At 47.7% G+C, this 24883-nt stretch overlaps 1 protein-coding gene across 4 annotated transcripts; it reads left to right on the top strand.

Annotated features, from left to right (window-relative positions):
* The first annotated feature begins 4884 nt into the window (after positions 1 to 4884).
* LOC139551665 (uncharacterized) lies at positions 4885 to 24257 on the top strand. Of its 4 annotated transcripts, none has more exons than XM_071362944.1 (7): positions 4885 to 5024; positions 9968 to 10163; positions 11663 to 11791; positions 15623 to 15966; positions 17529 to 17624; positions 20138 to 20179; positions 24104 to 24257. In XM_071362944.1, exons 2-6 carry the CDS (start codon positions 9975 to 9977, stop codon positions 20169 to 20171), a joined length of 792 nt encoding a protein of 263 aa, XP_071219045.1. In that variant the 5' UTR covers positions 4885 to 5024; positions 9968 to 9974; the 3' UTR covers positions 20172 to 20179; positions 24104 to 24257. The 4 variants fall into 4 exon arrangements, with proteins under 4 accessions (XP_071219045.1, XP_071219047.1, XP_071219048.1 ...); XM_071362946.1 differs by having other exon boundaries at positions 20141 to 20179; XM_071362945.1 differs by lacking the exon at positions 4885 to 5024 and adding an exon at positions 8116 to 8136.
* Positions 24258 to 24883: the final 626 nt, after the last annotated feature.

Below are 24883 nucleotides of genomic sequence, written 5' to 3' on the forward strand. Positions count from 1 at the left end.
AAAGGCTTGTGTTCCTAGCGCCAACATTGCAGTAGTATCTAACAATTCACAACAACGCACACAAATCTAAAAGTAAAAGAATGGAATTAAAAAATATATAAACATTAGGACGAGCAATGTCGGAGTCCGAAGTATGTATATGTAACGGATGTGAAATGGCTAGCTAGCTAGCCTCTGATTGGGAACCATATCAGGCCACCATAGACATACAAAACACCTGGACCTACAACAACCCTTGACATACAAAAACCCTGTGGTGCGGACTCCCGGCCGCAAACCTGAACCTATAGGGGAGGGTCCGGATGGGCATCTACCCTCGGTGGCGGCTCCGGTTTTGGAGACCCCGGACTGGGGACCTTCGCTGGAGACCCCGGACAGGGGACCGTCGCTGGAGGCTCCGGACTGGGGATCGCCGCTGGAGGCTCCAGACTGGGGATCGTCGCTGGAGGCTCCGGACTGGGGATCGCCGCTGGAGGCTCCGGATTGGGGATCGTCGCTGGAGGCTCCGGACTGGGGATCGTCGCTGGAGGCTCCGGACTGGGGATCATCGCTGGATGCTCCGGACTGGGGATCGCCGCTGGAGGCTCCGGATTGGGGACCGCCGCTGGAGGCTCCGGACTGGGGATCGCCGCTGGAGGCTCCGGATTGGGGATCGTCGCTGGAGGCTCCGGACTGAGGACCGTCGTTGGAGGTTCCGAACTGTGGACCGTCGTAGGAGGTTCCAAACTGTGGCCCGTCGCCGGAGACCCCGGACTGGGGACCGTCGCCGAAGACCCCGGACTGGGGACCGTCGCTAGAGACCCCGGACTGTGGCCGTCGTTGGAGGTTCCGGACTGTGGCCCGTCGTTGGAGGTTCCGGACTGTGGCCCGTCGTAGGAGGTTCCGAACTGTGGCCCGTCGTAGGAGGTTCCGGACTGTGGCCCGTCGTTTGGAGGTTCCGGACTGTGGCCCGTCGTAGGAGGTTCCGAACTGTGGCCCGTCGTAGGAGGTTCCGAACTGTGGCCCGTCGTAGGAGGTTCCGAACTGTGGCCCGTCGTAGGAGGTTCCGAACTGTGGCCCGTCGTAGGAGGTTCCGAACTGTGGCCCGTCGTTGGAGGTTCCGGACTGTGGCCCGTCGTTGGAGGTTCCGGACTGTGGTCCGTCGTTGGAGGTTCCGGACTGTGGCCCGTCGTTGGAGGTTCCGGACTGTGGCCCGTCGTTGGAGGTTCCGGACTGTGGCCCGTCGTTGGAGGTTCCGGACTGTGGCCCGTCGTTGGAGGTTCCGGACTGTGGCCCGTCGTTGGAGGTTCCGGACTGTGGCCCGTCGTTGGAGGTTCCGGACTGGGGATCGCCGCTGGAGGCTCCGGACTGGAGATCGCCGCTGGAGGCTCCGGACTGGGGATCGTCGTTGGAGGTTCCGGACTGTGGACCGTCGTTGGAGGTCCGGGCTGTGGCCGTCGTTGGAGGTTCCGGACTGTGGCCCGTCGTTGGAGGTTCCGGACTGTGGCCCGTCGTAGGAGGTTCCGGACTGTGGCCCGTCGTTGGAGGTTCCAAACTGTGGCCCGTCGCCGGAGACCCCGGACTGGGGACCGTCGCCGAAGACCCCGGACTGGGGACCGTCGCTGGAGACCCCGGACTGGGGACCGTCGTTGGAGGTTCCGGACTGTGGACCGTCGTTGGAGGTTCCGGACTGTGGCCGTCGTTGGAGGTTCCGGACTGTGGCCCGTCGTTGGAGGTTCCGGACTGTGGCCCGTCGTAGGAGGTTCCGGACTGTGGCCCGTCGTAGGAGGTTCCGGACTGTGGCCCGTCGTTGGAGGTTCCGGACTGTGGCCCGTCGTAGGAGGTTCCGAACTGTGGCCCGTCGTAGGAGGTTCCGAACTGTGGCCCGTCGTAGGAGGTTCCGAACTGTGGCCCGTCGTTGGAGGTTCCGGACTGTGGCCCGTCGTTGGAGGTTCCGGACTGTGGCCCGTCGTTGGAGGTTCCGGACTGTGGCCCGTCGTAGGAGGTTCCGGACTGTGGCCCGTCGTTGGAGGTTCCAAACTGTGGCCCGTCGCCGGAGACCCCGGACTGGGGACCGTCGCCGAAGACCCCGGACTGGGGACCGTCGCTGGAGACCCCGGACTGGGGACCGTCGTTGGAGGTTCCGGACTGTGGACCGTCGTTGGAGGTTCCGGACTGTGGCCGTCGTTGGAGGTTCCGGACTGTGGCCCGTCGTTGGAGGTTCCGGACTGTGGCCCGTCGTAGGAGGTTCCGGACTGTGGCCCGTCGTAGGAGGTTCCGGACTGTGGCCCGTCGTTGGAGGTTCCGGACTGTGGCCCGTCGTAGGAGGTTCCGAACTGTGGCCCGTCGTAGGAGGTTCCGAACTGTGGCCCGTCGTAGGAGGTTCCGAACTGTGGCCCGTCGTTGGAGGTTCCGGACTGTGGCCCGTCGTTGGAGGTTCCGGACTGTGGCCCGTCGTTGGAGGTTCCGGACTGTGGCCCGTCGTTGGAGGTTCCGGACTGGGGATCGCCGCTGGAGGCTCCGGACTGGAGATCGCCGCTGGAGGCTCCGGACTGGGGATCGTCGTTGGAGGTTCCGGACTGTGGACCGTCGTTGGAGGTCCGGGCTGTGGCCGTCGTTGGAGGTTCCGGACTGTGGCCCGTCGTAGGAGGTTCCGGACTGTGGCCCGTCGTTGGAGGTTCCAAACTGTGGCCCGTCGCCGGAGACCCCGGACTGGGGACCGTCGCCGAAGACCCCGGACTGGGGACCGTCGTTGGAGGTTCCGGACTGTGGACCGTCGTTGGAGGTTCCAGACTGTGGCCGTCGTTGGAGGTTCCGGACTGTGGCCCGTCGTTGGAGGTTCCGGACTGTGGCCCGTCGTAGGAGGTTCCGAACTGTGGCCCGTCGTAGGAGGTTCCGGACTGTGGCCCGTCGTTGGAGGTTCCGGACTGTGGCCCGTCGTAGGAGGTTCCGAACTGTGGCCCGTCGTAGGAGGTTCCGAACTGTGGCCCGTCGTAGGAGGTTCCGAACTGTGGCCCGTCGTTGGAGGTTCCGGACTGTGGCCCGTCGTTGGAGGTTCCGGACTGTGGCCCGTCGTTGGAGGTTCCGGACTGGGGATCGCCGCTGGAGGCTCCGGACTGTGGATAGCCAGGGGCATGCTCCAACACTGAGACATCATTTACAAATGAAGCCCATGTTTAGTGAGTCTGCCAGAACAGAGGCAGTAGGCTTGACCAGGGATGTTATGAATTAGACAATTTTCCTGTCCTGCTAAGCATTCAAAATGTAATGAGTACTTTTGGGTGTCAGGGAAGATTTATGGAGTAAAAAGTACAACATTTTCTTTAGGAATATAGTGAAGTAAAAGTTGTTAAAAAAATATAAAAAGTTAACTAAGTACAGATACCCCCCAAAAAACGACTTAAGTAGTACTTTCAAGTATTTCTACTTAAGTACTTTACTCCACTGCCAACTTAGTTATTACACTCAACCATACCCCCATCTCTAGGTAGCATGGTGCTAAAAAAAACTATGATACCAAACAGTCAATCAAATGCATGGAACCTTCAGGTGTAAAACCTCTACTACGGTTATAGTTAGTGATGAGACGAGCGATACTGGAGCTGCAACGCAGTTTTCAAAGCGCTACTGTTTTGACATAAGGTACCGATCATCGTATTAAAGTAACATTATGACGAGTTTAATGAGGTCGAAGCTTTGATCACACGCTTTTTCGTGTTGCAAAATGAGAGATCCCACTGATTTCGCTGTTGTGCTTGTGGCTTCCTTCGACGCAAAGTTGCTTTCAAACACTGACCTCTACTGGACACCTTAATTACCAATTTAGTTAGATTTGTTTCGGTTTATAGCACCTGAACGGTAGCTCTGTAGGTAGGGTCAAGGGATGCCAAACACTGGCATCGGCACAATATTGAATCCTGGCTATGCCAATGATTGGAAAAAAATTAACAAAAAATCGGTGAAATTACAATATCTTCCCATTGTTGTTCAAATAATTCGTTTTATTTAGTGTCGCCTATGACAATATTTTTTCTTCAGCATAATAATACCACTGATTTTGAAAAAATAGTGAACCTGGAGGCAAAATGGGTAAGGTGGATTTTACCAACTCACACATGTCCACTGCGCCAGGATATTTTGATGGATGAAATGGGGGGAAAAGTCTATATAAACATCAAACAGGCTGATATTCATCCCTGACCAGCAGATGTCCCGAATGGGCCCTGTGTTCAAATGGTATGTTAAAAGAGAACCGTTTTTCGAAAACAAAGTGTTCAGAAAACCTTGATTTCCTATCACTAGTGTTATTGTTATTCCTGGTAAGACAGCTCTGCTCATCTGCTCTTTTCTTTACACCTCTCCTAAATATGTACAAGGAGACTTTTAATACTTTTCTGCCTGTGCTCCCCTAAATAGTATCCATAGGGAAACCACTGAAGAAAACTATAGTTCTTACCCTGTCACCCTATTATCAGTACATTTCATTCATAGATACAATGAATACAGTCAGTGGATACTTAGTCAACTGAATAATTGTATCCGTTATATTTTTTTCAGCACAGGCCGGGCCTACTACAACTATCCTATTGTCTGTGTCCGCTGGAGCGCACACGGAATCAGTGCACTTGTGCGAACGAACAGGGTTTTGGATTCCAATCCACAGCCACAAGTTTGAACTTGTATCCCAAAAGTTATTCACAGTCATAAAAGGACTGGATAGGCAAACGCAGAATGGTAGAGATTCCGTCCGAGCCAGCCATCACTGTGGTAAAGTCACATTATCCACCAGTCTTTTCAAATACAGCAGATAGCAGTAGAGTAGGAACTAAACTAAGGAGCTAGGAACCGAAATGTAAATGAATTCGGGGAAGTTTGGAACACTTGAGACAGCGTCGACCAATCAGATAGCACTGAGGGTCTGCCGGTCCTAGTTGGGGAGTGGTCGCGGTCCACCGCCAAATTCAAACACATAAAGACTAAGTTCCCGTTGACTACTATAGTTAGAGGTTTCTTCAGGAGACAGAGGGAACAACCAACTTTACAAGGTAGATATTATCGAATATAAAGTACTTCATTGTGTATAATAAATGAGTTTAATAAAGCTAACCTATTCACCTCTTTCAATGGACGATTTAGCTAAAAGCATGCATTCGAATAGCTAACTAATAATGTTAACTTTGTCTGCTTGATAACTAGCTAATCCGAAGCTGCTAGTTTTTTTTTTGGTACATTTTTTATTGAACCTTTATTTAACTAGGCAAGTCAGTTAAGAACAAGGTTAGCGAATTCAAAAGTAGAACAAAGTAACTAGCTAGTTAACGTAAGATAGCTACATTTTATTGATATGGTTATTGGGATGTTAACTAGCATGTGAAATGACTACAGTGGGTAACGTTAGCTAACTGGGTACTGTAATATATTGTTGGGGCAAACCGACAAAAGGCAGCATAACCGGGCGGCTGTGAACCGCATGGCGAATTGTAAACAAAGCAAGCCTGAGTTGACTCCTTTCAGAGACAAAACGCTTAAATAAGGTATGGCTCCAGCAGATACTACTGATGGTTCGTTTGCGAACGAACGGCTTTTTTTGGGCGTATTTCGGTAACCGAATCGCATCGGTGAAAGAGCCGTTTATTTGGGTTGCATACGGCTATTACTGTTTTCGGCTACTACTGTTTTTTGGGCTCCAGACAACGATTATCGGCACAACGTTATAAAAACATTATTTGAAGTTTGTAATCCCTCACTGCAGGAACAAAGGTAGTGAGGAGAGTCTTTTTCTGATTCACACATTTTTTGCAGTGCGTTCAAATATTTTTTTTTGCAGGACAGTAATTTGGTCAGGTACAAATGTATTTGAATTCACATGTCACGATCTGACATTATGGCAGGCAACTTTGTAGTCTTTACATTCATTTTTCAAAATGTTTATGGTTTAAACACTCACACCAGAAAAGATACGTCAGTGGGATGATTCGATTATGCTGACCCGCGGGCTCGTTACTTCATCGGGCGAAAGCGGGGAGGGAAAAGCCATTTACTGAAATGTAACAGTAATTTTATTTATTTATTTATTTTACCGTTATTTTACCAGGTAAGTTGACTGAGAACACGTTCTCATTTGCAGCAACGACCTGGGGAATAGTTACAGGGGAGAGGAGGGGGATGAATGAGCCAATTATAAACTGGGGATTATTAGGTGACCATGATGGTTTGAGGGCCAGATTGGGAATTTAGCCAGGACACCGGGGTTAACACCCCTACTCTTACGATAAGTGCCATGGGATCTTTAATGACCTCAGAGAGTCAGGACACCCGTTTAACGTCCCATCCGAAAGACGGCACCCTACACAGGGCAGTGTCCCCAATCACTGCCCTGGGGCATTGGGATATTTTTCAGACCAGAGGAAAGAGTGCCTCCTACTGGCCCTCCAACACCACTTCCAGCAGCATCTGGTCTCCCATCCAGGGACTGACCAGGACCGACCCTGCTTAGCTTCAGAAGCAAGCCAACAGTGGTATGCAGGGTGGTATGCTGCTGGCGGGATCTGTGCTGGCGGGATCTGTGCTGCTCAGTCATCTTGTCAACAAGGCAGCATGGTGCATCGTTCAACAACAAAAAAATATATATATTTTCCATGAAATGTTTTAATTTTCTAACTCGTTTTCATTTGGGGATGCAGATTGTGCTCAAAAGCAATCACTTTTGCATGTGAAAACACAGAATCCTACTCATTACTCCACATGCTCCTACATCACTTTGTTTCGAGCCGACATCACTGTGGGCGTTGAACCGGGCATAGTCAGCCAAATTCCCAAACTGATGTAATCAACGTTTACCTGGTGCAAAACACGCCCACATGTGCACCCGGACGAGATTAATCGACCCCCCTCATTGGCAAGAAGCGGGCAGTTCTGTTAACACTTCCAAGTCCAAATATATTATACTTTGACTTGAACGATTAAATATGGACTTACATCATTGTGCAACATTCATAAGCTCTGCTCGTTCTCTTTTTTGGCTGGAAAAAAAGTGGATTTGGAAATAATTTTTTAGCCAAAGTTTCGTTTCAGGGCTGGGTTTTATTTGAATGGTACCACCCACCAGTATGGCATTGTTTATTAATCAGAAACACCAGCATAGTTCGCGAGTAGTGACTGAGTTTAGCAGGGGTGCACTTTGGTTTTTAGAAGTAAGTGGGGGGGGTGGGGGCATAACCTGGCGGTGAGTCTTGGTCGACCAAGAGTAGTAGTGTTTTCGACCAATTTCAATCAATTGTTCAATTTTAAAATGTGTATTTTTCCATATTAAACACAGGGTGTGTCTATAATAAAATCAACTAGGCTATATCTACAGAACTGGTCTGATGCTTTAAGCACGCTGTTTGATTAAATAATTAAGACACACAAATGACTCGAGGGAGCCAGAGATCAAGATAGCCTAGCCAGAACCTGTTCCTGACCCTCTTGCTGCAGATTCTGGCTTTATGCTCCTGATGTTATAGGTGTTGTCGGTAATAGGCTATTCCAAGGGGTCGGCAAACTTTTCCATTTGGAAAATTGATCTTACTATTTCCACCAATCCGCGTGCCAGTTACGATTTTCATATGCACATTTTCGTGGAACAGTTTCATTTTAATTTATAATAGTCTTTGTCTATGGTTAATCTAAATTCTATCTAAATGACAATTATTCAAAACTAAAAGTAACTTTCATTGCCATTTCCAACTATGTAAAAATGGCCTACATAAAGCCAACGCATAACAGTGCAGCCTGCAGGTAGAAAATACCCGGATGAAAATAAATATCCTATAAATCACATTGGCTATGCATGGCCTGTATGCAACGAACTTGAAACATTGTATCAAATATTCTGGACCCTCAGTTTCCCATGCCAGTGAGCTTGGGACAGACACAGCTGTAGGCTATTTGTGCCATGGATAAGAAGTAATCAGGTATTCTATGACGTTTCCACAGGATCCGAGCATTACATTTCTTCCTTTTATGCTGAGTGGTTATCGAAAAGGGAGAGAGCTGTGAATATTGTTCAAATACTTTGAGGAACTTCTCAATTGATCCTAAAAACAGACTTTGTTTACTCGCTGTTTCAGGTGAAGAAAACAATACTTTGAGAAGCTCAACAGCTCATTAGTGGTGGTGAGTTAAGAGGTTTTCTGATTGTCTTACTATCAGCCATCCCCAAATGGACACATTTTATAGGTCTACGTTTGCGCGCAGGACAGATAGCCTAGTCTTACTTCTATATGCGTCTTTACTCAACACTGACAGGAGCATTTCAAACAAAAGACGACCAATAAATTGACAACTCATAAATGGAGTGAAATGAACGAGTTTGTTTCTCAGAAGTGTAGCCTGGGTTACGAGTTCTGCAAAACACATTTCCAATGGTACACAGCATTGTACGAGATCTTCAGTTTGTTTCTCAGAAGTGTAGCCTAGGTTATGAGTTCTGCAAAACACATTTCCAGTCTGACAACTTTAAATAACTAATATATTGAATGCATTAACCGAAATTTACGTAAACAAACATTGCAGATTAGAAATTGTGAATTAACGGCAAATTAATAGACACTGCAACCAATTGTATTTTTTTAAAACCTTTTATTTAACGAGGCAAAGTCCGTTAATAAGGACAAATAACGGCCTACTAGAGCACCGTGGGTAAAACTGCCTTGTTCAGGGACAGAAACACAGATTTGTACCTTGTCAACTCAGGAATTTGATCCAGCCACATTTTGGTTACTGGTCCAATGCTCTAACCACTAGGCTACCTGCCTCCCCTCCACTCTAACCACTAGTCTACCTGCCACCCCTCCACTCTGACCACTAGGCTACCTGCCACCCCTCCACTCTAACCACTAGGCTACCTGCCACCCCATGCACACAAAGAAGTTATGAAACAATATGAATACCCACGAAATGGCGGGAGAGGACACATTCTGGAGAGAGATGTGCCTTGAGCCACAGTTCCCATATATTACTGGACTGTCATCACTGCAGCCTCAATGGATTAGTCCAGAGACAGACGCAAATCAGACAGGTGTCTCGTGTGCCATAAAATAAATATATACACTACCGTTCAAACGTTTGGGGTCACTTAGAAATGTCCACGTTTTTGAAAGAAACAATATTTTTTGGTCCGTTAAAATAACATCAAATTGATCAGAAATACAGTGTAGACATTGTTAATGTTGTAAATGATTATTGTAGCTGGAAACGGCTGATTTGTTATGGAATATCTACATAGGCGTACAGAGGCCCATTATCAGCAACCATCACTCCTTGTGTTCCAATGGCACGTTGTGTTAGCTAATCCAAGTGTATCATTTTAAAAGGCTAATTGATCATTAGAAAACCCTTTTGCAATTGATGTTAGCACAGCTGAAAACTGTTGTCCTGATTTTAAAGAAGCAATAAAACTGCCCTTCTTGTGTGCAAAGCTGTCATTAAGGCAAAGGGTGGCTACTTTGAAGAATCAAAAATATATTTTGATTTGTTTAACACTTCCCCCCCCTCCCCTTTTTTCTGGTTACTACATGATTCCATATGTGTTATTTCATAGTTTTGACGTCGCGCTCGAGACTCTAAAATACCATCCGAGATGCTCAAGCATTCGCTTTTAGGAGCACAGACCAGGCAGCGTCATCACGCATAGTCTTCAGCGGGAAGTTCCTCAAACGCTTAGCTAGATAGTTCTTCTTGTAAATAGGACTTTGTTCCGCAGTGCTTTCGAGTTCACTCCAAAACCACCGTTTTTTCCCCAGACGTGTTAAGTGACCTCAGCCATCTGTTGTGCAGGACTTCATCCCACAATGGAAAGACGGGAACCAGTTTTATTATGTGCTTATCTTTTACATTTTGACGCGAGTTGTTTTGTTCTACATTTCTATCTGAACGCTCTACTATGTTGTGTGTGTACTGCTGAACACAGCCCTGATCTCTTCCTCTTTCCTCCCCGATTGGCCAGCTTCAGCATGTCGTCGTCGGTGATGAGTGGCGTGGCGGTGTGGAGGGCTCACAGCGTTCTGGAGGAGTCCGACGGGGGCGAGTCCAGCTCCCCTGTGGCCCCTCCCCCTGACCGCTTCAGGAAGCTACGCTCCTCCTCCTCTCTCAACTCCCTCCGCATGTCTCTGAGGAAGAGGCTGCCGCTGAGCTCTGTACAGGTAGGAACAGACACACAGCATGGGGTGGCAAGTAGCATAGAGGTTAAAGAAGAGGCTGAGCTCTGTACAGGTAGGAACAGACACACAGCATGTGGTGGCAAGTAGCATAGAGGTTAAAGAAGAGGCTGAGCTCTGTACAGGTAAGAGGCTGAATCAAGCTGCACACGTCCCCAATGGCTCCCTATTTAGTTCACTACTTTTGACCAGAGTAATTTGGGATACACAGAAAGACCTCATCCTAGATAACATCTCCTGCCATCGGGCCCTTAAGCAAAGCAACTAACCCCTACAACTGCTCTCTGTCCAGAGTCTCTCGGTGTGTACACTGAGTTTACAAAACATTAAGAACACCTTCCTAATATTGAGTTGCCCTCAGAACAGCTTCAGTTTGTCATGGACTCTAAAGCGTTCCACAGGGGTGCTGGCCCATGTTGACGCCACAGGGATGCTGGCCCATGTTGACTCCACAGGGATGCTGGCCCCATGTTGACTCCACAGGGACGCTGGCCCATGTTGACTCCACAGGGACGCTGGCCCCATGTTGACTCCACAGGGATGCTGGCCCATGTTGACTCCACAGGGATGCTGGCCCCATGTTGACTCCACAGGGACGCTGGCCCATGTTGACTCCACAGGGACGCTGGCCCATGTTGACTCCACAGGGATGCTGGCCCATGTTGACTCCACAGGGATGCTGGCCCATGTTGACTCCACAGGGATGCTGGCCCCATGTAGACTCCACAGGGACACTGGCCCATGTTGACTCCACAGGGACGCTGGCCCATGTTGACTCCACAGGGACGCTGGCCCATGTTGACTCCACAGGGACGCTGGCCCATGTTGACTCCACAGGGACGCTGGCCCCATGTTGACTCCACAGGGACGCTGGCCCATGTTGACTCCCCTTGGATGCTGGCCCATGTTGACTCCACAGGGATGCTGGCCCATGTTGACTCCACGCTGACACCTACTACCATACCCCCGTTCAAAGGCACTGAAGTCTTTTGTCTTGCCCATTCACCCTCTGAATGAAACACATACACAATCCATTGCTCAAGGCTTTAAAAAAATCCTTCTTTAACCCGTCTCTTCCCCTTCATCTACACTGATTGAAGTGGATTTAACTGACATCAATAAGGGATCATATCTTTCACCTGGATTCACCTGGTCAGTCTGTCATGGAAAGAGCAGGTGTTCTTAATGTTTTGTCCACTGTGTGTCTGTCGGGCCGCTAAGATAATGACCCCATCGTCCTGTTCGATAATGACCCCATCGTCCTGTTCGATAATGACCCCATCGTCCCGTTCGATAATGGCCCCATCGTCAAGATAATGACCCCATCGTCCTGTTCGATAATGGCCTCATCGTCAAGATAATGACCCCATCGTCCTGTTCGATAATGACCCCATCGTCCTGTTCGATAATGGCCCCATCGTCAAGGTAACGACCCCATCGTCCTGTTCGATAATGGCCAATAAAGTGGTCCATTGTTCTTCCAGACCAACTCCCTGCCAGACCCTGAGCTGACCCCTGACCCCACCTGGGAGAGTCTGCAGGCCAATCAGAAGACCAGCGCCGTCTGCCAGCTCACACGCAGCGCACGCAGCCACATCGGGGGAGTGTACCAGGTAGGAGACACTGACCGTAGTGATGCCTCTGCTTTTTCATTAACCTGCACCGCAACCACCTGCCCTATATGTGATAAAGTACAAATCTGACCCCAACCTCTAATATAGAAAATGCTCTGTAGGCTACAGTCAGAACCGGGGGAATGATTTTTGGACAGGGAGTGCAGGATTATTTTGTTGCCTGATTTTAGATATGTTTCTGCTTATAGTTTCTGGCATTTTAGTTGACTTTTGTTAGTCAACTTGTCTCCTAATCAGATACATGCAGCTTCTCTTCAGTCATTATATGTTTGCCCTAGAAGTCTCCATAAACCCTTTGCTCACCAGAGTTTCATAAATCAATAGAACGCCGGTAATGTTCTGTCATCTCTGCTTCTTTAGAGGATGTTTAGGGACCGGGGAGAAAATGCAATATTTGACCAATTTTCTGTGCCAAACTTCCAAATGACATCGTTTTGACCAGTTGTAAGGAAATTAGAAAGCTGGTGAAAATGACCCAACGTGTTTCTGATAAGATTTCAGTTTGGCTCGGATGCATATTTTACGTGGTTGAAATAGGCTACTATCGGCCGATGCTGATAAAAGATGGATACCGTCTGTAGAGGTGCTAACTGCACATTCGTATTCTCTCAAGATGCTGAAAGAAATGATTTTTCTCCACTCCTGTTCGAGTCAATGAAGCCTACATTTGTGGAAATGCTTAATTCTGTTAATATTAAAGGGAAACTTTACAGCTAGTGTTTCTCCCTACATAATTATGAGGGGGTGTTTCAGACATAATTGTGAGGGGGGTGTTTCAGACACAATTATTCACTATTTTTGCACCAGGAGACGTCATTGGTTGATTGAGCCTGCTGTCTGATCTAAAAATGAATAGACATGTTTTATAGAAATTATGGTGGCTTTTGTGTTTCGCCGATTGCACAATCGCACTAGTAGATATGTCTGTCCTTGTTCAATAGAGCCATTGGACTAGTCTCAACGATGTTCCTATCTGCCAGGATTGTAGCATATCTAGGTTAACTAATTTTCCCTGGCTTTGTAAAGACTACAGCCTGACGGGAGCCATACATCCTTGTTCCCACCATCGAAATCAGGCTTAGGATAAGGGTACGGCTGAAGACTATAAGAACTGGTCGTCTAGTACGTTCAGAACAGAGAGTAAAAGGAGCAGGTTTCTGGGCACGGAAGGATAGATTCAAGCCATAATGTACAAACAAAGGTATGGTAGGATGTGAATACAGTGGAGGTAAACCTAGGTATTGAGTGATGATGAGAGAGATATTGTCTCTAGAAACATAATTGAAACCAGGTGATGTCACCGCGTGTGTGGGAGGTGGAACTAAAGGGTTGGCTAAGGCGTATTGAGCAGGGCTAGAGGCTCTACAGTGAAATAAGGCAATAATTACTAACCTATAACAGCAATGGACAAGGCATATTGACATTAGGGAGAGGCATGCCTAGCCGAGTAATTATAGGGGTCCAGTGAGTAGCTTGGCGGGCTGGAGACACAGCGATTCAGACAGCTAGCGGGCCTAGGCTACATCTATCACTCCAGTGTTAATTTGCTAAATTGTAATTATTTCGCCTCTATGGCCTATTTATTGCTCACCTCCCTACTCTTCTACATTTGCACACACTGTACATAGATTTTTCTATTGTGTTATTGACTCTACGTTTGTTTGTGTAACTCTGTGTTGTTTGTGTCGCACTGCTTTGCTTTATCTTGGCCAGGTCGCAGTTGTAAATGAGAACTTGTTCTCAACTGGCCTACCTGGTTAACTGGCCTACCTGGTTAAATAAAGGTGAAACAAATAAAATGAGGATGTGTAACCATACAATAAACCATGTTCATCTATAAATCAAAAGGGTTAGACTGATATGTGTTTTGTTCCACTCAGTCAACAATGGGGCAGTTATATGGGCGGTTAACAAAGATGTGGGAAGTTTGAGCAGGGCTTGACAAGTAGACCGTCTAGTTGTGTATGAGCACCTACAGTTGTGCTGTTGAGTAGACGAGTACAGCCAACAATAGAATAGACTAGAATAGTATACTTACAGCGCCTCTTCCCCCATGCCAGAGAACTGACTGGGTGTGAAACGTTTGAGGACCACTTGTCTTGTAGACAGTTTAGTGTATTGGATATTTTGTTTTCTCAAGAGGGTAGTATTGTGCTTTCATAAATACCTTTTGGCTGTCCTGGCTTGTTTCAAAGTCAGATGATGTCGAGCTTGTTCCATGCTGAAATCTTTCATCCAATGGGGCTACAGGCTCTGTACTACTAAAGCTGGGGTCAAGGTTTTACTGTGAACACTGAGGCTGTACCTGCTTTAAGTTACAGTTTTACTGTGAACACTGAGGCTGTACCTGCTTTAAGTTACAGTTTTACTGTGAACACTGAGGCTGTACCTGCTTTAAGTTACAGTTTTACTGTGAACACTGAGGCTGTACCTGCTTTAAGTTACAGTTTTACTGTGAACACTGAGGCTGTACCTGCTTTAAGTTACAGTTTTACTGTGAACACTGAGGCTGTACCTGCTTTAAGTTACAGTTTTACTGTGAACACTGAGGCTGTACCTGCTTTAAGTTACAGTTTTACTGTGAACACTGAGGCTGTACCTGCTTTAAGTTACAGTTTTACTGTGAACACTGAGGCTGTACCTGCTTTAAGTTACAGTTTTAAGTGTCCATGTATGCTACTGTGGGTATTTGATCATAATGTAGGCCTATCAGAGTGGTCTACCATCAGAAACAATGGAGAAAATGCATCCCATAACATTTTAACATGGAAACGGCTGTTCTATCATTCAGCCCACAGTAGCAGCCAATGTGTGGTGTTCAATATAGACCTACATTCCATGAGACTTGAAAAAAACATGCAGGTCTTGACATTAACCTGTTTATCCACTTGTCCTTCAGACAAGGAGGTGACTGAACAGGTTGTTGTTTGATGCAAGAAACCACTTTAATAATGGTATGGGAATAATAATGCATTTTATTTTGTAAAGAGAAACATTCAAATTATGCCTTTGCCTAACTTCGTTTATTCAAGCCTGTCTAAAAACACAACACCTTTTAAGACTAAATAAAATCTCTTCACCTGTTATGTTTTGTGCTCTTGTAGGAAGTAATCGCTCCCCTATTGCTGACTACAAAGTATCTTTAACTGGGCTAATAACTCACTAACTAGCAAAGAATAGGAACAAATGTACACAGGTGGCTACATGCAGCTCTCGCTTTGATCTCAAAACAAGCGCATCTACTCACGACTGCTCATGTTGTAAACACAGTCCAGTTCAAAGTGAATGGCACAGATCCATATATGGCAAGGGTCTATTTGCATATAGGCCTACTGCAGCTCTGATTGGTTATGCTGCGCCGGTCTGTGTAGAGTATGCAATAGAATCCTACTCCGATGAGTTCTGCCTACAACAAAATCTCTTGCATAGTTTGTTTCGGTATGTTGCATTGAAAGTGGCTAATATTTCATAGATTCGATCACAATTACCACCGTAACAGGGAAAACTCTAGAAAGTTCATAGTAATCAATCTGTGCTTCTCTTTTTGGGCTGATATTTCATCTGTCCCTGGGAGCTGCAAGGCAGTCTCGGGCTACTGCACACCCACGCGCAGCTGAGAGGGGACATTAGTCTTCACCAAGAGAGCTTCTTCTGCTGCGCTCCCTCTTTGATTCTGTGAAAGTCCAGCTGAAACTGTTTGGGGTTGCCCAATAAAAAAAATCCAAGTTTATCCAACTCTAAATCTATCTTTTTGTTAAAAAAAATAAAAAAAACATGCTGAAAAATTATTCTTCTCTCTCTCTTTCTCAGAGGCTTCAGAGGAACAGAGCAGTGGTACAGGATCAGGAGGAGTGTTTGGTGGCGACGCCTGGCCAGGTGTGTGAGGGGGGAGAGAACAACGAGGGGGTCACCTCCCGTACACCCAGGCGCACCCCCGTCCGTTCCACCACACTCATACCCACAACAACCCCCAGACGCACCCCCAGAGCCACCGCGCCCAAACGCACCCCTGCCTCGGGCCGCGGGGGGAGGAGAACCCCAGGGCGAAGTCCTGAGGTGACAGGGGTGAAGAACGTGGGAGGGAGGAGGCAGCTGGTTCGGATGGCTGCACTACGAAGCCCCTTCGCATCTCCTAACACTCAGAGCCTCAGGCGGTGAGGATACATGCATACATCCCCCACACACACGCGTACGTACACACACATACGTACACACACACACACAGTACCAGTCAAACGTTTGGACACACCTACTCATTCCAGGGTTTTTTCTTTATTTTTACTATGTTCTACATTGTAGAATAATAGTGAAGACATCAACACTATGAAATAATACATGGAATCATGTAGTAACCAAAAAAGTGTTAAACAAATCAAAATATGTTTTATATTCTTCATAGGAGCCACCCTTTGCCTTGATGACAACTTTACACACTCTTTGCATTCTCTCAACCAGCTTCACCTGGAATGCTTTTCCAATGAGGTGTGTTGGGTCATTGTCCTGTTGAAAAACAAATGATAGTCCCACTAAACGCAAGCCAGATGGGATGGCGTATCGCTGCAGAATGCTGTGGTAGCCATGCTGCTTAAGTGTGCTTTGAATTCTAAATAAATTGCTGACAGTGTCATCAGCAAAGCACCACCACACCACCTCCTCCATGCTTCACGGTGGGAACCACACATGCAGAGATCATCCATTCACCTACTTTTTGTCTCACAAAGACAGTGGTTGGAACCAAACATCTCTAATTTGGACTCCAGACCCAAAGGACAGATTTCCACCGGTCTAATGTCCATTGCTCGTGTTTCTTGGCCCAAGCAAGTCTCTTCTTCTGATTGGTGTCCTTTAGTAGGGGTTTCTTTGCAGAAATTCTACCATGAAGGCCTGATTAACACAGTCTCCTCTGAACAGTTGATGTTGAGATGTGTCTGTTCCTTGAACTCTGAGAAGCAATTATTTGGGCTGCAATTTCTGAGGCTGGTAACTCTAATGAACTTATCCTCTGCAGCAGAGGTAACTCTGGGTCTTCCTGTCCTGTGGTGGTCCTCATGAGAGACAGTTTCATCACAGCGCTTGATGGTTTTTGCGACTGCATTTGAAGAATCTTTCAAAGTTCTTGAAATTTTCCAGATTGACTGACCTTCATGTCTTAAAGTAATGATGGACTGTTGTTTCTCTTTGCTTATTTCAGCTGTTCTTGCCATAATATGGACTTGGTCTTTTACCAAATAGGGATATCTTCTGTATACCACCCCTACCTTGTCACAACAGAACTGATTGGCTCAAATGCAGAAGGAAAGAAGTTCCACAAATTAACTTAAATTAAATGCATTCCAGGTGACTACCTCATGAAGCTGGTTGAGAGAATGCCAAGAGTGTGTAAAGCTGGCATCAAGGCAAAGGGTGCTACTTTGAAGAATCTTATATTTTGATTTGTTTAACACTTTTTCTGGTTACAACATGATTCCATATGTGTTATTTCATAGTTTTGATGTCTTAACTATTATTCTACAATGTAGACAATAGTAAAAAAAAAAAAAAAAAAAAAAAACCTGGAATGAGTAGGTGTGTCCAAACTTTGGACTGGTACTGTACACACACACACACACATCCACACTCTTGAATAATGTATACTGAATTGACCATGCCCAGAATGGAGTGTGTGTGATTGACTGGTGTGTCCTGCTCTCTGATTGGTCCTGTGTGTGATTGACAGGAAGTTTGGCCGGGACCTGGAGAGTGTGTCCAGCGGTCTCAGGAAGCTGAAACGTCTGTCCCACGCCTTTGATGATGTCATAGGGAGAGACGACCGGTGAAGAGAACACTTTAATATTTTAAATTCTGACTGTTCATTCAGAAGACCGTCTGTTACGCAGTGTTTTACTCACTATTTTACACTAGTATTTATATAGGGCAATGAGAGGGGTTAGGACGGGGAGCAGGACAGAGGAGTGTGTAGTGAGGGGTTAGTTTTGTTAGGACGGGGAGCAGGACAGAGGAGTGTGTAGTGAGGTTAGGACGGGGAGCAGGACAGAGGAGTGTGTAGTGAGGTCAGGACGGGGAGCAGGACAGAGGACTATGTAGTGAGAGGTTAGTTTTATTAGGACGGGGAGCAGGACAGAGGAGTGTGTCGTGAGGTTAGGACGGGGAGCAGGACAGAGGAGTGTGTAGTGAGGTTAGGACGGGGAGATGGACAGAGGAGTGTGTAGTGAGGTCAGGACGGGGAGCAGGACAGAGGAGTGTGTCGTGAGGTTAGGACGGGGAGAAGGACAGAGGAGTGTGTAGTGAGGTCAGGACGGGGAGAAGGACAGAGGAGTGTGTCGTGAGGTTAGGACGGGGAGCAGGACAGAGGAGTGTGTAGTGAGGTCAGGACGGGGAGAAGGACAGAGGAGTGTGTAGTGAGGTCAGGACGGGGAGCAGGACAGAGGAGTGTGTAGTGAGGTTAGGACGGGGAGCAGGACAGAGGAGTGTGTAGTGAGGTCAGGACGGGGAGCAGGACAGAGGAGTGTGTAGTGAGGTCAGGACGGGGAGAAGGACAGAGGAGTGTGTAGTGAGGTCAGGACAGGGAGCAGGACAGAGGAGTGTGTAGTGAGGTCAGGACGGGGAGAAGGACAGAGGAGTTTGTAGTGAGGTCAGGACGGGGAGCAGGACAGAGGAGTGTGTCGTGAGGTCAGGACGGGGAGCAGGACAGAGGAGTGTGTAGTGAGGTTAGGACGGGGAGCAGGACAGAGGAGTGTGTCGTGAGGTCAGGACGGGGAGCAGGACAGAGGAGTGTGTCGTGAGGTCAGGACGGGGAGAAGGACAGAGGAGTGTGTAGTGAGGTTAGGACGGGGAGCAGGACAGAGGAGTGTGTAGTGAGGTTAGGACGGGGAGCAGGACAGAGGAGTGTGTCGTGAGGTCAGGACGGGGAGAAGGACAGAGGAGTGTGTAGTGAGGTTAGGACGGGGAGCAGGACAGAGGAGTGTGTAGTGAGGTTAGGACGGGGAGCAGGACAGAGGAGTGTGTCGTGAGGTCAGGACGGGGAGAAGGACAGAGGAGTGTGTAGTGAGGTCAGGACGGGGAGCAGGACAGAGGAGTGTGTAGTGAGGTCAGGACGGGGAGCAGGACAGAGGAGTGTGTAGTGAGGTCAGGACGGGGAGCAGGACAGAGCCCGTCCTGTTATGGTAGCAAATCTGTCTCAGATATGTGTTTCCTGTTCTGGGGCCCTGAGGGGCCCCTGTCTCACGGTCGCCTTAAAACCCTGCAGCTGCTCTTTCCTTCCCGCTCAGATTCAAATTGGGCTTGTGGTATGTGGATGAGGGAGGACTGGAAGGGGGGGTGATGTGGGGGCGGTTGGAGTGGACAGGGGGGAGTCAGAGCTCGATAGTTGGACTTGTTTTAGGAGTGGGTCTTAGGGGAGGGTGTGTGTGTGTGTGTGTGAGGCTCTGCCGAGGCCAGTCACATTTCCGCCCCGCTGGAGCTGCCCCGGTCAACTGTAAGTGCTGTTATTGTGAAGTGGAAACACGTCTAGGAGCTCACAGAATGCGAGAGCTGAAGAATTTGCTATGACAACCAATTAATATCTAGTATAACTTTTGATTTCACCCCCATCTCAAAATCAAAGGATTATTTTTTTTCTTTTACAGTTTAAACGTTTTTACGGAGTGGTCTTCTCTGCTTCGGCCATGCAGTGCGTCTCGCAAAAGGGATTTCTGTCCTCGTTATGAAATTATCAACTTTACCCTGGTATTACTAAAAAATTTAACATATACACTGATTGTTTAAAGCAAAACGGCCAAAACTATTGCTGATGGTGAACCTGAACAATCCAAATAGAATCGGTTGTATTGTCAGCAGGTTTAGCCAGACGAATGGTCTACAGTAGCTGACTGTTACTCTAGTAAAACACCATTTTCAACATCTCCATAGATAACAATAACATAGCAAATTACATGGGATGTCACTCAACTAATAAAAGGCTAATATCAACGGCAGCCATTTTATCATTTGAACACTATCATTCCACTATTACTGCAGATACATTATGGATATTTTCTGAAATTACAATGCAAAATGCTATGTTGCTACATGCTACGCGTAGCACCTTGTAATTTAGAATGGAAATTAATATGTTAGTGTATCGATTCGTTCTCTCACCAAACCGTTTCAAAATAAAACTGTATTTTTACCTTGGCGGCCGGGACTGTGAAGGTATAGCGTCCGGGGCTGTGAAGGTATAGCGTCCGGGACTGTGAAGGTATAGCGGCCGGGGCTGTGAAGGTATGGCGGGGCTGTGAAGGTGTGGCCCTGTCTGTTGTTAACCCTGTTGTTGTTTTCCTCCTGCAGCAGAACCTTCAACTACTCTCTAATCGCAGAGTAAATATGCAGGTAACCACATGTTTACACTGGCTAACTGTCTCACCTAACACCCTGTTACTGAACTACTGCTGGTACTGGGCAGGGCTATGCTACCGACAATGTATGGGAGAGCTGACCTGGCTAACTGTCTCACCGTATGGGACAGCTGACCTGTTAGCTGAACTGACTGACTGGTACTGGGCAGGTACACCTACATGTTAAGTCACTTGGCTAGACTGCTCTCACCTAGAGCGACCCTGATCTACTGAACTACTGCTGGTACTGGGCAGGTAACCACATGTTAACACTGGCTAACTGTCTCACCTAACACCCTGTTACTGAACTACTGCTGGTACTGGGCAGGTAACCACATGTTAACACTGGCTAACTGTCTCACCTAACACCCTGTTACTGAACTACTGCACTGAACTACTGCTGGTACTGGGCAGGGCCATCTGCTGCTGCTGACAATGTATGGGAGAGTTGACCTGCTGACTGACTGACTGTATGGGAGAGTTGACCTGCTGGCTGACTGACTGACTGTATGGGAGAGTTACATTTACATTTAAGTCATTTAGCAGACGCTCTTATCCAGAGCGACTTGACCTGCTGACTGACTGACTGTATGGGAGAGTTGACCTACTGACTGACTGACTGTATGGGAGAGTTGACCGACTGACTGACTGTATGGGAGAGTTGACCTGGTGACTGACTGACTGCATGGGAGAGTTGACCTGCTGGCTGACTGACTGCATGGCAGAGTTGACCTCGTGGCTGGCTGACTGTATGTGAGAGTTGACCTGGTGGCTGACTGACTGCATGGGAGAGTTGACCTGGTGACTGACTGACTGTATGGGAGAGTTGACCTGCTGACTGACTGACTGTATGGGAGAGTTGAACCTGCTGACTGACTGACTGTATGGGAGAGTTGACCTGCTGACTGACTGACTGTATGGGAGAGTTGAACCTGCTGACTGACTGTGTATGGGAGAGTTGACCTGCTGACTGACTGACTGCACGGGAGAGTTGACCTGCTGACTGACTGACTGTACGGGAGAGTTGACCTGCTGACTGACTGTATGGGAGAGTTGACCTGCTGGCTGACTGACTGACTGTATGGGAGAGTTGACCTGCTGACTGACTGACTGTATGGGAGAGTTGACCTGGTGACTGACTGACTGCATGGGAGAGTTGACCTGCTGGCTGACTGACTGCATGGCAGAGTTGACCTCGTGGCTGGCTGACTGTATGGGAGAGTTGACCTGGTGGCTGACTGACTGCATGGGAGAGTTGACCTGGTGACTGACTGACTGTATGGGAGAGTTGACCTGCTGACTGACTGACTGTATGGGAGAGTTGAACCTGCTGACTGACTGACTGTATGGGAGAGTTGACCTGCTGACTGACTGACTGCACGGGAGAGTTGACCTGCTGACTGACTGACTGTACGGGAGAGTTGACCTGCTGACTGACTGTATGGGAGAGTTGACCTGGTGACTGACTGACTGCATGGGAGAGTTGACCTGCTGACTGACTGACTGTATGGGAGAGTTGACCTGCTGGCTGACTGTATGGGAGAGTTGACCTGGTGGCTGACTGACTGCATGGGAGAGTTGACCTGCTGACTGACTGACTGTATGGGAGAGTTGACCTGGTGACTGACTGACTGTATGGGAGAGTTGACCTGCTGACTGACTGACTGTATGGGAGAGTTGACCTGCTGACTGACTGACTGTATGGGAGAGTTGACCTGCTGACTGACTGACTGTATGGGAGAGTTGACCTGCTGACTGACTGACTGTATGGGAGAGTTGACCTGGTGACTGACTGACTGCATGGGAGAGTTGACCTGCTGACTGACTGACTGTATGGGAGAGTTGACCTGCTGGCTGACTGTATGGGAGAGTTGACCTGCTGGCTGACTGACTGACTGTATGGGAGAGTTGACCTGCTGACTGACTGACTGCATGGGAGAGTTGACCTCGTGGCTGGCTGACTGACTGCATGGGAGAGTTGACCTCGTGGCTGGCTGACTGACTGCATGGGAGAGTTGAACCTGGTGGCTGATTGGTTGGCTGACTGACTGACTGCATGGGAGAGTTGACCTCCTGGCTGACTGACTGAATGGGAGAGTTGACCTGCTGGCTGGCTGACACTGCATGGCAGAGTTGACCTGGTGGCTGATTGGTTGGCTGACTGACTGACTGTATGGGAGAGTTGACCCTGGTGGCTGATTGGCTGGCTGACTGACTTGAACCTGGTGGCTGTAGGACATTGCATGGGAGAGTTGACCTGCTGGCTGACTGACTGCATGGCAGAGTTGACCTGCTGGCTGACTGACTGTATGGGAGAGTTGACCTGCTGGCTGACTGACTGTATGGGAGAGTTGACCTGCTGGCTGACTGACTGTATGGGAGAGTTGACCTGCTGGCTGACTGACTGTATGGGAGAGTTGACCTGCTGACTGACTGACTGACTGTATGGGAGAGTTGACCTGCTGACTGACTGACTGACTGTATGGGAGAGTTGACCTGCTGACTGACTGACTGACTGTATGGGAGAGTTGACCTGCTGACTGTATGGGAGAGTTGACCTGCTGACTGACTGACTGTATGGGAGAGTTGACCTGCTGACTGACTGACTGTATGGGAGAGTTGACCTGCTGACTGACTGACTGCATGGGAGAGTTGAACCTGGTGGCTGTATGACATTGCATGGTGCTGTCCATCTAAAAGCCTAAGAAATACTCAGACCAGTGGGCTTCCATTCAGACACACAATAACGACCCAGATGATCAGATCTAGCCTGAGTTCTGATTCTCTATCCTTCTCCAGAAGTGCATGGCTGTTCACACCCACTCTGAAAGCATTGGATTGGTGCAGGAAAGAGTAGGGGTCCTATAAAATAGAACGAGGACAGAATCACGGAATCCAGACATTAAAACGGAATTCAACAATCTATTGAGAGCGTTGGACTAGTAACCGAAAGGTTGCAAGTTCAAATCCCCGAGCTGACAAGGTACAAATCTGTCGTTCTGCCCCTGAACAAGACAGTTAACACACTGTTCCCCGGTAGGCCATCATTGAAAATAAGAATTTGTTCTGAACTGACTTGCCTAGTTAAATAAAGGTAAAATAAAAATATTCCTGCAATGTTCTGAAGAGGCACAGGAATGTCAACGCTGTTAGCGATGATGATGACACGTCTTCTGGTACGTCTTCTGGTAGATGGAAAGCCTTTCCCCCAAATAAATGAAACGTCAACTACAAAGTAGACTACCTGGCAGAATGCTGATATGATTATTTTCATTAATCCAGTGGCCATTTTGTTTTGAAAACTGGGGGGGTGCATGCACACTAACTACACCCACAAATCCAGATGTTTCCAAGACCTCGATGTGGTCTCCTGATGTGGTCTCCTGATGTGGTTTAAGCAATGTTGTGGACTTACAACATCCAGTTTAGTTGTTTTTCTATTTACAAAAATAAAGTGCTTTTGAGAGTGAACCTGAAAAGAACTGTGGGAAACCTGGGAAACAAAACGTAGAAAATAAAAATTTGTAGAAAAAACTAAACGGAATCAGGAAAAGATGTAAACTATTTTTAAAGAAGGCCCTGCTGGAGGGAGGTTCCTCCTTATTCCTGGGGAAGAGCAATACTTCTAGAAGGGTAGAGACTTAGAACTCGTCCCTGAAGAAGTCAGGAGTCTGTCTGGAGCCACAAGAGAGGGCAGGGAAGTGTCATGTCATTACGTCAGATAACTAAGAGCCTCTCATTGTGGACAGGCGTGTGACGCTGATGTGAATGCCCCCCCCCCCCCAGAAAAATACAGTGAATGAATGGATGGCTCACATTGTTTAACTGACACAAAGACGGCTGCTATCAACCAGACACACCGACTCAACCAAACTCTCCTCCTCTCTTTTCCCTCTCCCCCCCCCCCCCCCCCCTCCAGGTCCTGTGCAGCAGAGCGTTACGGAGGGGTGAGGAGGTTGTACCCCAGCGGGAAGCTGAGCTGCTCCTCTTTCACAGAGCCAAGCGCCTCACACTCCTACTAGCCCGGTCTCACGATTCACGTCAGAATTAGACGTTGATCCATGTTTCACAAACGTCAAATTGCAACGTTTTTCTTTAAAAGATTGAGTTTAGGCATTTAACTCCAATTTGTAAGATGTAGGGTTAAATTCAGGCTGGTTTCCGTGTCATCTCCCGACGTCCTCAGACATGGATGGACGTCGAATACTGACTTGTATCGCGGATGACCTGGTTCACCTTGCAGTCCTCGAGCCACACTGCACCCCACATACCTTCCTGTTACAGTGTGTTGGTCCGAGGACTATGTATCTTTCCATATTCTATATGTACAGTTGCAGCCAAATATATTGGCATCCTTGCAACTTCTCTTAAATAAATCCCTATTTCTTCATCTAAGTTGACATTTGAAATTGGTCTCCACATATTTTTTGTTGTTGGATTGTCAACATTGCAGAATATATGTTGTTTTTTGTGCTAGTACTTGTTTTCACAAGATAACTGACAAAATGTTTCTTCTTCCATCAATTTTAGTTTTTATTTGACCTTTATTTAACCAGGCCAAGTCAGTTAAGAACGGCCGTCATTTATTTACAATGGAACGGTGGGTTAACTTCCTTGTTCAGGGGCAGAACGAGCTTGCTGCACTATTCTACTGCCAATGTGGCCCACTCTTCAGAAAATAACTGTTCTAGTTATTCAA

The sequence above is a fragment of the Salvelinus alpinus genome, chromosome 24, assembly GCF_045679555.1.
Source record: "Salvelinus alpinus chromosome 24, SLU_Salpinus.1, whole genome shotgun sequence".
Taxonomy (NCBI): Eukaryota; Metazoa; Chordata; class Actinopteri; order Salmoniformes; family Salmonidae; genus Salvelinus; species Salvelinus alpinus.

Bases quoted from the DNA above. Each gene is read 5' to 3' on its own strand.
- LOC139551665 (XM_071362944.1), top strand. From the start codon at position 9,975: ATGTCGTCGTCGGTGATGAGTGGCGTGGCGGTGTGGAGGGCTCACAGC. The intron at 15,967-17,528 runs GTGAGGATACAT...TGTGATTGACAG, and splicing joins AACACTCAGAGCCTCAGGCG to GAAGTTTGGCCGGGACCTGG. The intron at 17,625-20,137 runs GTGAAGAGAACA...TTCCTCCTGCAG, and splicing joins GTCATAGGGAGAGACGACCG to CAGAACCTTCAACTACTCTC.